The sequence below is a fragment of the Drosophila navojoa genome, chromosome 5 (genome assembly GCF_054131105.1).
Source record: "Drosophila navojoa isolate 15081-1374.11 chromosome 5, UAZ_NAV_1.0, whole genome shotgun sequence".
Lineage (NCBI taxonomy): Eukaryota > Metazoa > Arthropoda > Insecta > Diptera > Drosophilidae > Drosophila > Drosophila navojoa.
In genome coordinates, this window is record NC_142893.1 from 14,483,419 (window position 1) to 14,498,024 (window position 14,606).

The 14,606-nt window shown below is 35.8% G+C and overlaps 4 protein-coding genes across 5 annotated transcripts; 3 read left to right on the forward strand and 1 right to left on the reverse strand.

Moving 5' to 3' along the window:
- Positions 1-2,228: 2,228 nt before the first annotated feature.
- Positions 2,229-3,757, reverse strand: LOC108652956 (uncharacterized). The gene is made up of 2 exons (XM_018103171.3): positions 3,559-3,757; positions 2,229-3,263 (listed from the first exon to the last, which is right to left on the reverse strand). The coding sequence occupies exon 2, from the start codon at positions 3,254-3,256 to the stop codon at positions 2,405-2,407; it is 852 nt and encodes a 283-aa protein (XP_017958660.1). The 5' UTR covers positions 3,257-3,263; positions 3,559-3,757; the 3' UTR covers positions 2,229-2,404.
- Positions 3,758-4,062: 305 nt separating this feature from the next.
- Positions 4,063-6,474, forward strand: LOC108652804 (uncharacterized). Its single transcript, XM_030386221.2, has 2 exons — positions 4,063-6,183; positions 6,255-6,474. The coding sequence occupies exons 1-2, from the start codon at positions 4,292-4,294 to the stop codon at positions 6,466-6,468; spliced, it is 2,106 nt and encodes a 701-aa protein (XP_030242081.2). The 5' UTR covers positions 4,063-4,291; the 3' UTR covers positions 6,469-6,474.
- A 569-nt stretch (positions 6,475-7,043) lies between these two features.
- On the forward strand, positions 7,044-9,809 carry LOC108652940 (uncharacterized). 2 transcript variants are annotated; one of them, XM_089262086.1, is made up of 4 exons: positions 7,044-7,157; positions 7,371-7,598; positions 7,655-9,388; positions 9,451-9,809. In XM_089262086.1, exons 1-4 carry the CDS (start codon positions 7,102-7,104, stop codon positions 9,728-9,730), a joined length of 2,298 nt encoding a protein of 765 aa, XP_089118212.1. In that variant the 5' UTR covers positions 7,044-7,101; the 3' UTR covers positions 9,731-9,809. The 2 variants fall into 2 exon arrangements, with proteins under 2 accessions (XP_089118212.1, XP_017958635.2); XM_018103146.3 differs by having other exon boundaries at positions 9,454-9,809.
- A 651-nt stretch (positions 9,810-10,460) lies between these two features.
- Positions 10,461-14,487, forward strand: LOC108652805 (uncharacterized). The gene is made up of 6 exons (XM_018103000.3): positions 10,461-10,832; positions 11,609-11,747; positions 11,808-12,342; positions 12,491-13,377; positions 13,604-13,824; positions 13,912-14,487. The coding sequence occupies exons 1-6, from the start codon at positions 10,657-10,659 to the stop codon at positions 14,186-14,188; spliced, it is 2,235 nt and encodes a 744-aa protein (XP_017958489.2). The 5' UTR covers positions 10,461-10,656; the 3' UTR covers positions 14,189-14,487.
- The last annotated feature ends 119 nt before the right edge of the window (positions 14,488-14,606 follow it).

Genomic DNA, 14,606 nt, shown 5'->3' on the forward strand with positions numbered 1-14,606 from the left:
AATACCACATTATAGGGCTAACAAATTTAATTTAATTTTTAAAGAATATTTTAGATCTTTATTAAATTTTAATTTAAAGAAAACTTGAAGAATATTTTTGTGCTTAAGCTGTATTAATTAATAAAAATCAATAAATATATCGCAAAATATTTATGCGGGTAGATACGTAAGGCCGTTATAGTAATTTTTGCATAGGAAAGATTTTCATTTACATTAAATACAAATTTTTACTTTAACCTAGCCCCAAGTCCCTAGGATAAAATTTAATTATCAAAAAGTTGACGGCATCCCTTCAACATCTTTGTTTTTCCCTCCCTCCATCATCCATCCAGTTTGTCTATTAGATTAACTCGAACACAGACTGATCCTCTGGGTAGTGTACAGGCTTTAACGCGTAAAAATAAACTAATTTGAAATCAATCCATTAATAGGCTATACAAATCGGCCCAATCATTCTTTTATTTTCATTACATACACTCATACATAAGATGAACGTACATATACATACATACATCAATAGTACAAGTTACAAATTACAAAAATTAATCAACAGACACAACATAAAACTAATCTACCCTCGTAAATCTCATGAATGAGCAGGTTAAAAGGGCTCGAAAATTTTCTACAATTTATTTAAAATAAGAAAGAAACGAAACAAGAGCAAAAAACTAAAATGAACAAATGCGTAAATGTGTGAAAATATAAATTAAAAATTAAATGCTCTTTAAATATGCTAAATGCTTGGAGAATGATTGATCTGAGCAGAGCTGATGCTACACTTGCTGTCATACATACTATATGTATATACAAATGTAGACATATGTATATGAATATATGTATGTATGTATATATGAGCTCATTGAAGATAAACAACTATAAATCCATTTAATTAGTGGATGTACACACAGATACACCTCTCAGTATTTTGTGGTCAAGAGCAAGCCACTAGACTAATTCTATTTAAATTGTAGTTTTTCTCTCTGGCAAATGTGACCCAGCTATGTCCATTTTATGAATATGTGAATCGTTTGAATTTCAGCCACAAGCGACTATAAGGCAACAATTCGAATTTGGTAGTACCGCAATTGTAGTAGAACTAAATAGACCTATGCTATAATAAATTTTTAAAATATTAAATCAAAAAGATAAAATAAAATAAATTAAAAAAATATAAAACTTCTGAATAATAAAAAAGAGTTTTATAAATTTATCTTTAAAAAAATTATTGGTATTTTATATTTTACACAAAAATAAATAAAAGCATAACTTTATTAATATGTTATAACAGCCTATTACATATGTTTGTCCATGTGTGTATGAGTCTGTACATTCGCTTTGACAAACATCATAAAACAATTATAATCTCACATATAAGAGGTTGGGAATAGTTCGACGCTGTAGCATTTGGCGGCGTTTGCGTTTGTATTTTTAGTTGTAGTTTAAAAATAAATACAATTGCAATCATTCTGTTTCGAGTTGAACACGTTTCCACTCACGTGCTGTGGGGCAATAATCTAGCGGTTTTCGTAGCAATGTGGGCCTCATAGCGAAACATTGCCAAATTCTATAATTGTACGTTCTCATCTAGCTAATTCAATTAGCAATGAATATTTTGTCTATTTGTCTATTTATTCAATGATCTGAAACAGACGGCAACAAAAACAAACTAGATTTTGTATTCAATAATAAAAACATTGTCATGCACAGATGGACATTTTCATCTTACATTTTGAATATATATGTATAATTGATGTGGATTCAAAAGCTATAATTTTAATTTATATTTCGCGGGCAACGAACGAATTTTATGGTATCCTGTATTACTTTTAAATGCTTTAATCAAACGCCTAATTTCGCTTGATAGCAAAGTATTACATGTTTTGGGTAAATTTCTTGGCCTATCGTCTTTAATTTATACGCTCCTTGTAAAATTTATGATTGTTATTATTCATGCTTTATATTTACTTAAATCAAATTCAAACGATTTTTAGCATTGTCAGTGTGGCTGTATTATTTTAAGCTCAAAATATTGTGTGAACCTATTGGAGTTACAAAACTTTCAGCTTTTCAGCTAGAGCAAAATAAAATACTTAAGCAATAAATACTATACTTTATACATATATATAATATACTAAAACACTTTCATTTAGGTATAAAATTTGAATTTAAGTTTATGAAAAAATGGTTATTCTTGATTTAATGTTATATATTTATTGTATATAAATATGTTTTTATAAAGCGGTGTGTGTTTATATATTTATAAGATTATGCCAAACATGGCTTCTTTTATAAAAACGCTGTGTGATAATATCTAATGATATATTCAGACTGAATAGTTTTTTTTTTTGGTAAAGGTAAGGATATATGTATAGTTACTGTTAATGCATACAAAAATTCGATTAGGCTACCAGTTACTTAGGAAGTCAAATCCTTTAGGCATTTGCACTTTTTCTGGCAATAGTTTACAGTTTTCGGAGTGCTGGTCTTTGGTGTCATTTTCGGAATCGTTTGAATCCGTGGAAACGCTTAACAAAGTGTTCTTAGATCCGAAATTCGATAGTAGATTTAACTTCTCAACGGCAATCAAGTTGATCGGCTCCGTACACTTATTTATATTCCTATTCGTAGACTCCTCCTCCTCCCTCCTCGATGGCGATTTTATTTGGTTCTGATAAACGCTATCTCGTTCTGCTTTTGGTTCTGGTTCCGGCTCTGTTTTAGGCTCTGGCTGAGCTTTAGGCTCGGAAATAGTTTTTGTTTGAAACGGTGGTATCTTTTTCGGTGTACTTGCTATTGAAACAATTTTGCATATTCCAAGTTCGTTTAGATTCATTTGAGATTTCGTTTTATAACTAAATGGAAATGAATGTTCATCCCGATAGTCGCCAATATTTTCGTCATGGAGAATCTTTAGACCGACGTTTTGTTGAATAAATGTACATAGATTCAATCTATCGAATCCATATATTAAATTCTTCTGGCCTTTTGTCACCTTTTTCTTGTTCGATCGAGGATCCGAGTCCTTACGAGATTGGGTACTCGATTGTGTACTCGAGCTTAACGAGTTACTATAATATCTTATAGTTATTTCCGGTTTTATAATGGTATCATTCAAAATATTTTCTTGCTCAGCTGGAGTTAGGGTTAGCCAAACGTGATCATAGGCAGAAATCACTTCGCTCATATCAAACGCTATCTTCTCAGCCAGCGGATTTAGTTTCGCAAAATAGCCGTGCAGCCATTGATTTGTAGGCATTTTTACTCTGAAATTTATGAATAAGAAAAATTGATCAACATTTTAATTTGAGCTTAGAAATGTAAGGTTTCCATAATTGGTAATTGGTACTATGAGGAGCCGGCTCAATCGTCTGTCTTTATATACATTTAGTTTATAAGAAAATGTAAATTATTCTAAATGGAAACACTTTTTTAACTTTGGAATTCATAATATTTTCTTTAAACTCACACCCTATTATATTGTGTATCTAAAATAGTCTGCAATTTCGACATATACATATGTATGTATGCACATATCTACAATTGCTATTAAATACATACTTTCAAGTCTTTGTACGTCAGCCGAACATATGACGGATTCTTTAAAACGCAGTTTTCAGCGTACTATATGGTTTCAATTAAAATAAATTGCTTTGTTGTTCGGTATGTTCGGCTTCTCTAATTGTTTGTTTTTATGACTATCTCTGGCAATAATGTAGACGAAAGTAGAGATGAGAGAACAAAGAAAACAATGGGGATGGCTTCTTGTTACAATTACCCATGCTTAATAATCGATATAAATGTTAGTATTAAACTATCGATTATACTTTGTACAATCGAATAAGTCTCCGATCGACTTTAATTTCTGTTTGTTTAAATTTGACTACCTATTCAAATACAAAAGAAAAAAATTGTTTTTAAATAAATTGTGAAGTCAACACATCAATGAATACTTGCATATTTTCATATAAATATGTATAATGCGATTATTATGTTTTTAATTTAGAAATACTGATTAAATCTAATTGTATTGATTAGCATTAATTATGCTTTGCTTGACTTCATATCAACATACTGTATTATAATACATATCTCTACGAATTGTCTCTGCCAATTCTGTTATCTAATCAATATGATTTTAATAATAATAATTATAATGCGTAATAAGCCTCATCACTGATAATAGGCTTGACTAATTTGATAAATTAACCATTCAATTGGGAATCTTGTTTAGTGTCATGTGGACAAGTTGAAAGGTTGACGGCAATCGGCATCGCATTTAATATTCAGAATAATGTTTAAATCCAAATCATTTGATCTGAAAAACGATGAAGCTGGAAAGCAACGCGAGCATCTCTATCAACCACGGAAAGCCCAATGGCTGAAGTACATAATGCAGCCAGCTGCAATTGCCTTTGTTATTATTTTAATAATCTGCAATATTGATTTCTCATATGATCCTGATGAGGATAGCACAAGGATCTTGTCAAGGGCAACATCTCATGGAGACTTTGTGCCGATCTACAATCAAAATTTAATTCAACTAATTTTCAGACATGCCATGAATAAAACGGATTGCCGGGATCATCTAGCACTGCGCCTTGAGAACTATAATTTCCCAAATGGCCTTATTAAGAGAAATAGCTTCCACGGCGAATATACATTGCAGAGCCTAGTCTTAAGCAATTGTCGACTGAGGCACATTGTTGACGGCGCCTTTGATCAACAAAGTTTGCACAAGCTACAAAATCTAGAATTAATTAATACCAAACTGAAGAAGCTAACGAATGAAACACTTCGAGGTCTCTTACAGCTCTCCAACTTTACACTGATCAATAAGAGAAAATCGTTGAGATGTAAAGGACTTCTATTGCCCGTGGCGCACAGTCTAAGATCCGCAAAGATAAGTCTGCCGTATACGAGAAAAATCTATGAGCCTACATATTTCTTTGGTCAAGCAACCTATGAACACTTAAAGGTCTTAGATCTTAGCGGAAATAACATCGGAGAAGCCGTGGAAATGCAGACTTTTGAGCGTATGCCAGCTCTAGAGCATCTTAACTTGGCGAATTGTCGATTGAGAAGTATTTACTTTGATCCAAGTAACGAACTTCGATATCTGGACTTGAGTGGCAACAAGCTAACAGAGTTGAGTGTTCAGTTTATACTAGCTGCAAGAGAGAGGAATATAAAGCTTAATCTTGCGGCTAATAATTGGGATTGTAGCTATGCCAATGTGGATCTGTTTGAGCTCTTAAACATAAAGCCTTGCCTCGAGTCTGTACGAAAAACACGAGAATTGATTAGTGATGCTAATACTCTAGGTGCTTCATATGAATCCACCACTGAATCGAAATACGAAACTTCAATAGTAACAACAACAACGCCAAGAACCACACAATCTTTAGCTAAGCAGCGAATTCCGGTCATAACAACTAGTTCAACAACTACGCAATCTTCAGCTAAGCCGCAAGTTCCGGTCAGAACAACTAGTTCAACAACTACAACTACAACTACTGAGCCACCCACATGGATCACAGAGACGACGCCGAATATAACACCTGACTGGACCACTCCATGGGATATACCAGCGACAACCGATTCAGAAAACGATGAAAACTCTCTGCTCTATGACGAGATGGTTTGTGTGAATGCCCAGAAGGAGAGTCTCGGCAGCACAGCCATAGCCTACAATGCAAAGATGACAATTGTGGATGATTCCGAGCATATGGTCAAGGTGATTTTGTCTCAATTCAAGGCGGATGTCTGGAGCATTGTGTATTTTTCAAATGCCAAGGATAAACGTGAAATTGATAATGGCAATTCAGTTGACAGCTTTAATAGTAAAATATTACAGATTAGTTCCTTAAATTGCGGAACTTCATACGTATTTTGTCTGATTATAGACAAAACTACGACTTCTCCATTTAATTGCCGTTCGCATCGCACAAGGCCTTGTCTCAGGCAGCGACTGTGGTTCGAGAGACACAGTGTTTCAATAATAATTTCAGCAATCTTTGGAATGCTACTGAGTGTGGCTCTCGGTGTACTCGCTGTGTACGCCATTCTCAGGATGCGACCGACCTGGCTTTGGGGCAGCAAACGGCTGCTGCGCCCGACATCACAGTCGAATACAATGCTTCTGCTGCCAAGGGAATACGAAAAGGAGGCGTACGATGCCATACGGTAAGCTAGACAAAATTTGCCCCAAAAAGTATGCTACATTGCTTAATATATCATTCTTGTTTAATTCCTAGCTATGCCAATCCGAATGCCAGCATTCACGAATATGCATCGTACTACCGGCACTTGGAAGGAGCCCAACTCTATCGTGGAGGGTCGAATAAGTACAATGTACCGCCCACAGAACGTGCCCCATCCATACCACCGTCCGTGCAGAAAAACATAATATCCAGTATTCCTAATACATATACCTATGAATCCTTTGAGGTGTATGAAGAACTTTACTAAACGAAGATCTAATTTTAATTAATTATTTAGTAAATGAAATGTATTTATTTATTTGTAATTTTTTATTTTATGAATAAAATAATATAAAAAGTATTCATATATGTTTCTACTAAACTACAAAGTACTGGCATATTCGTCTAGCTATATTAGTATTATATATTTGGTACTATTATATTAAAAGTCTTGAATATATGCAAGATATATATAGTAAATATGAGAGATGATTTAATATCTACTGAGAACATTCTTTTACAATCATAATACTACATATATGAACTCTGACTTTTCAAGTTTCCGGAACTAATCGCTGTGCTGAAAAAACCCACATTAAAATAAATATAGAATAATTAGTTAATCAACCATAACTCATTCATGCTGATGTATGATATATACATATATAACATTAGTTGTTATCAAAACAATAGTATTATTGATTGGTCATATGAATAGGTATTATCATTATCAACCCATACATATGCATATATATCAATATATCTAGTTTATGCGAACGATAAGCCAAAAGGCAAATGCAAATGCTGTGTTGTCAATATTGTATTAATCAGTTTGGTTTTGGCTTGACAGCCGCGTTAAAGCTCTTTAGCTGCTTTGCCGAAAAACAAAAATAAAACCCAGATGGAACCAAGTGCTATGGAGAACAAAAATAGCAGCACAGATTGCGATGCATTGCGGTAAATCTCAAACAATTGCTTATAAATATATATATTAATATATGTAATTTAATTTAAATGAAGGTAGTCTAGTTAATTCTGATAAATTAATGTGAGTAGAAGCTAAACTTACTCTATGATTAGTTACCGTTTTAGTAAGAACATAAATATTATATATCTTGCTGATATACAAATGCGTATAATCTCATTTTCATAATTTCTTCATAATTTCAGCTCCAAAAAAACAAAAGGCAAAAATGTGGAACATCTAAGCACGAAAATCTTATCGCGACTTTTATTGACTCTATGCATTGGACTATTAATAATAGCGCTAATTATATACATTGTGTTTCGGATAAAAAACGAGTGTAGTCCCGCAGAAAATGCCCACAACATAGAAGCTGCCTTGGGTCGTTTCATAGAAGAGAACAATGAGCTAGACTCGTCAGCTGAACTCTTTGGGTAAAATAATATATTATTTACAGAAAATAAAAATTGTATTAAATTGCTGCTTACAGACTAATTACAGGTGGGCCAGCGGGCGGAGGCTGCTATGAGGACAGCTGTCGCATCGAGTGCTCGCAAAACGGAGATCTCTATGCCGATGCAGCTGCCGTCATTGATGTGAGCGAGTGTGAAGTGATTACCTCGCTGATCGTAACGAATCAAAGTCAGAATTATATAGACAACAATTGGATTGATGTGAATGCGACAGTGCTGCGAATAGCGCTGATCAAAAGCGAATTGACGAAGATCAAGAGCGGAGCATTCAATGCGCCAATGTTTTCGAAGGTGCTGCACATGATTTGGCTGGATCTGAGGCTGAACGAGGTCAGCAATGGCGCCCTGTTGGGTCTGTACTCGTTGAAGAAGTTTGAAATCGACTTTAAAGTGCCCAACATTCAGTTGGCGCTGCTGCAGCCTGTGCAGACGACACTGACCCACCTGAGAATGAATTGCGGCATCAATTTCAAGAGCGGCTCGAATATTTTCGAGAACATCTATTTGGGCAAATTGCTGCACCTGGACTTGAGCTACAACAACTTCAGTGGTCCGCTGACCAAGAACATCTTCGTCGCCACCCCGAATGTTACCTATCTATATCTGAAATACTGCTACATAACGGCCATCGAAGATTCGGCCTTTGAGCATATTGCACAGAAGCTGATTTTAGTCGACCTGAAGCACAATTTGTTGACGCATTTCAATGCGGACTCGCTGGGTCTGGGTAAAAATCTACGTCTATTCGATGTCGAGCCAAATAACTGGAACTGCACCTGTCAGCTACGGTCTATGATCGAGTTCTATAATAAAAGGAAAAATTATTTCATAAGTGCTCCATACTGTCGCATGCCATTGAAGCTGTATGGCAAAAACTTTGATGAGCTCACTACCAAAGAACTGGGCTGCGATACATCAGACGATGACACGGACAAGATTACCGATCCAATAGATCAGACGCCAACAGATAATGATGGCAAAGCATCAAACGATAATAATAATAATAATGAAGCAAAACCAACAATTCCTTACGGTCCGATACTTCAGTTTAGCTGCTCGAAGCCTATTGCTATGACGGGGAACGAGAATTCGATGGAAGATCGTCAGAAGCGATATGTAGCTAATGATAATCCGAAAAACTCCGAGTTTTCGGCATTTGAGCACTTTGTTTTTGAACCACCCACCTATGATCTAGATTTGGAAATATTGGAAAATAACTCTGTGCGCGCCTCGATAGATGGATATGATGTATCCTCTAGACTGAACATCATCTGGTTTACCGAACACGAAGAGAGCGAAACATATTTCGTCACCTCACCATCGCCGAGAGACTACAATTGTATACTCTACGAAGATCCCTATTTGGTTACCGATCCGCTGCAGCAGAATCACACCTACACCTTTTGCATGATGGCGGAGAACCAGGTGGTCGTATCTCCGCTCTTCTGCCAGCCGCTGCATATCCCGCTGCCCCATGTTCACAATGAAGTGGATGACGTCATTGAGGTTGAGACCGATAAACAGTTTACGATTGGAATGCTTTGCCTGATATTTTTCATGTCGACTGTATTCGGAGCTATATTTGCATATCTGGGCATCAAGTCGTTTCCCAATCTACTGGAGGGCTCCAAGAATGTTGTCGTCATCAAGGAATCGGATAAAACGTGTGTCGTCTCAACTATAGCCGAATCGAAATATATGAAAAGCTCGCTCAAGAAGGACAAGTGCTCATTTCGTATTGGCGCTGAGAGGTAAGTTTTCTTTACATTTATGCCTAAGAAATATGTTCATAATGTAGATTATTTCACTCAAGCAGGTCATCTGATATATCCACCGTGCCAAGTGACATTAAGGTACCCAACTCGGCCAGCGTGAGCTCGTCGTCCACATGCTTTGATGAATGCTTCACTAGCATCACTAATACACAGGCCATGGAATATGAGATGCCGATGAAATTCAATGAATGCCGCAAGCTTAGCGAGGGTGTCGACAGACCCAACTCGCCACCACCATTGCCCAAGCGCAATTCCAAAAATTCCCTAACCATGGATCTGCAACCCTTATCGTGTGAAAAGTTCGCAAAACAAATTTGAATGCGGTACAGTTGGCAGAGATTTATAAAATACATACATACATATATGCATATAAATACATACCTATTGTGAAAGTATGTTTATACAATAAATATCCATATTTAAATATATATAAATATATAAATATATAAAAATAAATGTATAAATACAATTTATAAACAAAACTGTTTTTGAAATATAAATAAAAATTATTTTAAAATATGATTATTTATGTTTTATGTTGATTTGATCTAAATTTAGGATTACCATAAAATTATATGTATTTATTGCCTGTCCAAGAACTATCTGGAATTAACAAGGCTTCGATCTAAAAAAAATAAAATATATATAATACAAATATATGAATAAAAAATATATATAATAATAATTATATTAACTCTATATACGTATAGATCATACATAATAGTACATATAAATATAAACAGTTTATAAGAATCAACAACTTTATATAAGAAGCAGCTCTCACTGTGCCTATGCACACTTTCGGTTAGAGCCTCCCAAACACCTGAACAATACCTATAACAAATTCGGTAGCTTCGTGGAGTTCATTATGTGTATCCATGTTAGTTTAGATTTTTCTGTTTTGTTCTCTCAGTAAAACCCAGACGGGTGATTTTGCTATCAATTCGGCTGTCATATTAATGGATCAGAAAATCAATACAGCTGTAGCTGATATCGCCTCGTCGAGTACACGAACTACTTAAATATGTGATAGGAATAATGTTATGGCATTAGCGCTGGTATTATCGAGTATTTAGTATTCAGTTAACCATTGGCGCTCGCGACTAAAACTAGTTCGAATAGCTTGCTCATGAAACACTATACACATAAAACATATACCTTTCTGTTCGAGTCGCCTTATAGCCCCTGTAATTGGCTAAATAATACGGGAAACAATCTCAGCTCGATCTATCAAGTTCTCTGTTATGCTGGGGCTCTGTCAATCGAAAACCTTGATCATATTCTACCTATTCCATGTCTGGGCTAACTTCTCGACACTTGCCCAGGATATTCGCTATATTCAGCAACCGCAATCGAAAAATGGCAATTTACATATACATCACGCAATCAGCAAGTACAAGGAAGCATTACAAAATATCAGGTACTGTATATATAAAAATATCACAATAATCTATATAACCAGAATTATTGATTGTTTTTATGCACTGAAGCGATTGGATAGGGTATACAGCGCATAGAATTAGTTGAGCTAACATGCATATGTAGTGCTAATATGTGAATTTTAATCATAAATTAACCTGATTGAAAGCTTTTTATTCATTTAGCTGTTCCTTAATACGATTTCTAAACCTCGCAAGATTTAGATCTAGTTGAGTGAGAGATTGCAAATAGTTTAATAAATGAATACTTTTCAAATTTGTATGAGTAGAGCAGCACTACACTTTAAATGAGCAAGAAAAATAATCAAAATCACAAACGAAAATCTAAAAATGATTTACAATAACATTTTTATATTAATATATTCCTATAGCAGGGTATTTATTAGTCCAGCACTCTCTCATATGCCCTAATCTTCAAATATGATAAAATGATAAATGATTTTATGATGTGGCATGCATCGTGCACATATAACTAGATTTATTTTGATAACATTTTATTGTATTTTGTTTATTCTGTTTCGTGAAATGCGCAAAATTGGAAGCACTTTTTATATGGATTTTTGCAACGTTTATCATGCGAAATGAAACCCGTTTGAATGGCGTAATTAACTATTGATGGATTTGCTATAGGCATAAAGGCATAATCGCTATATAATATAATCTAATATAATACTAATACGCCTTTTATTGTGTTTCTGAAAAGATCTAATGTATATTCTTACAATATATATATATATATAATATATATTTCTTTCAGTTATTTTCTAGATGATGTGGAGAGCGGCGATTATTTGCCACCAAGATGCATCCAAATTCAGTGCAGACTTATTTGCTCCAGTGGACGGCAGCAAGAGATTGCGAATGATATATCGGAGGCTTTAGCGAATTCAAATAACGTAAGTGCAGCTCATTGATCACCTTTACCATCATATCAAGCGAATCAAATTATTTTCTAGAACCTTCCGTGTGATATCATTGACGAGTTATATTTGTACAACTATGAATTTGTTAATGATTCATTGCCAGTCGGATTCTTGTCCACGTACACCAACAAGATCAAAATGATATATCTGGCCATCTCAAATATCAAATACATTCAGAACGGAGCCTTTGGCGGGGGCATATTCTATCACATCATGCTCGAAGAACTTCAACTGGAGCAATTAAATAAGGACGTTTTTGCGAACATCTCGTCAGACCTGAAGGAAATCACAATCATTCAACATAATAGGGATCTGGAAAGTATACATCCCGAATTCTTGGATAATATGATATTCCAAATTGAGTACCTCAGGCTGGAAGTTGGCATAGATTGTATACGCAATGTGACAGGCATTGGACACAATCTAGGGGCCATCGTCCATGCCGACTTCAGCCACAACAACTTTGCCGATAAACTACTGGAGGACACGTTCAAGAAACTAACCATGGTCGAGCGACTCTTTCTGTCCCACTCGAATATCATGTATTTGCCCAGCTATATATTTCAAGGTAAACACCAAACTTTGTTTGAGGTATTACGAATTTTCTATTCGAGGATTAATATAATATTGAATTGATTATCGTGTAACAAATTATTATCAATACTTTTTAAACAATCCTTTATTTCATTAATCAACTCATTTTCTTCTCTATGCAGGCATGAAATATTTGAAATTACTGGACATATCGAACAATAAACTTATTACAATATCCAAGACAATATTCGGTATACAGAAGATTTCGCCTAATTTGAAAATTTACGCTAACAACAATAACTGGCACTGCGATTGCCAGCTGCAGCAGGAAATGGACGAGATCTTTGTGTATCAAAACGACAATTGGGATATGATTTGTGCCTCGCCAGAGGAGTTTCTAAACTATTCGGTATTCGATGAGCGTATATGTAAATATGATTCTGGTAATACCGCACAATCACCGCCAATGATTACAACAACTACGACCACAAGACTAACAACAACAACAACTCCATTTTGGAGCACTACTACTACCAGGACGACGACTATGATGACCACTAGGACGATGACAGCGACGAATTCCAAGTCGACGACTTGGAGGACTACTACTACTCCAACGACAACGACCGAGTACAACTTTCTGCCAACAATCTCAACGGCCTCAACTGTTAATCCCAGCGAGCTCGTGCCCATGAAGTGTTCGGCTAGCACGAACAATGTCAGATGGCCGCAAATAGACTTCATTCCCACATACTTTGGCGGAGTCACTGTGAAAATCAGCGTGGAGCAGAGCGACAGTCAGAGCTCTGTTGGCGCCTTTTGGTTCTCGAAGACAACAAAGGAATACTACAAGATGGAGATGCTGCCCGATGAGTTCGGTCTCGGCTGCTATTTCACCATTCCACTGCAAACGATTGTCACAAACCTCGCACCAAATGCGGCGTACACCTTCTGCCTGGTCGTGGATGGCCACAACACCGTCTCGCCCTTCAGCTGCAAGTCCGTGAAGGTTGGCAGCAATCTGAATACATACTATAATTCCTGGTCCCCAAAAAGGATGCTGGCCAAGGTGAGTGAATCAGAAATGAGATTTTATATACCAGATTAATGATTTTTAATATTAGAATATTCCAAAGGGGATGAAAATATTCAGTATAGTATCATCTATGGCTTTTTGAAAGAGTTAAGCAATAAATATTATTGACCGATCGATTGATTGTATATATCATATATCTGCTATAGCTTAAATCTCTACGGTTTTCCGTTCTCTAAATTATCTTTTCCATTTATTCCAGGGTATTTCTTTAATGGTGCTCGGCGTCGTTGTCTTCATGCTAATCGGCATTATGTCCATGTATTTGGTGTTGAAGAAGAAACCAGGTTGGCTAAAGGGCAGCAAACGCATCGTCAAGCCCAAACATAACTCGGACGAAATAATCGTCTTACCCCGATCAAAAGCAGCGCAGAAGTTCCATTACAAGGAAAAGTCTATGACACAACACAGCAGCCAGCATAGGTAAGAGACTTGTTACTCTTCCAGTACAGGGTATCCCAAAGTCGTTGCTTGATTGCTATCTATTTAATCTCTATTTCACTTACGCAGGTTCTGCTCATTTTTACCGCGACGCAACTCAATGGAGAGCGTGGCCAGCAGCGACAGCTATATAAATCAAAATGTCTACGAAGTTATTCCGACATATATAACATTTGATAAAATACCGCAAGTCGAAGCACCCGCACAGCCCTCACCTAAAATATTCAACAATTACCAGAGTCGCTCAGCCCTGCCGCATAGAGAAAGTGTGAGATATGCGCAGATATCGCCGCGAACGAAGCGCATTTCCAGTGATCCATTGCCCTCGCTTCCCATTGACTTATGATGGGCCCGAACAATATCTATATACTAGACCAGTATACCTTGCTAATAATAAAATCAACCTTACCGGGATATATAATATATGAAAATAACTTGTCTTTGTCTACAAATTAACTAAAAGGCGCTCTGCGTCACCTAAACGAGATGTTATCTAGTTAATAGGAAAGATTCGATCCTTTAACACGCTCAACTCCTCTCGCTCAGCACAGTTCTATATACATACCATTGTGACAATTCTATGTTCATAGACATACACTGGCTCAAAATGCTTTGAAATTATATGTATGGGTATAATAAAAATATAATCTCAAATGTTAAGCTACATACATATGTACATATACAGAGATCCAAAAATAAGCCACAATTAAGGATACAGCATAATTTCAAAATAAAATCAGTTCCTGAAAATTTTTCCAATTTAA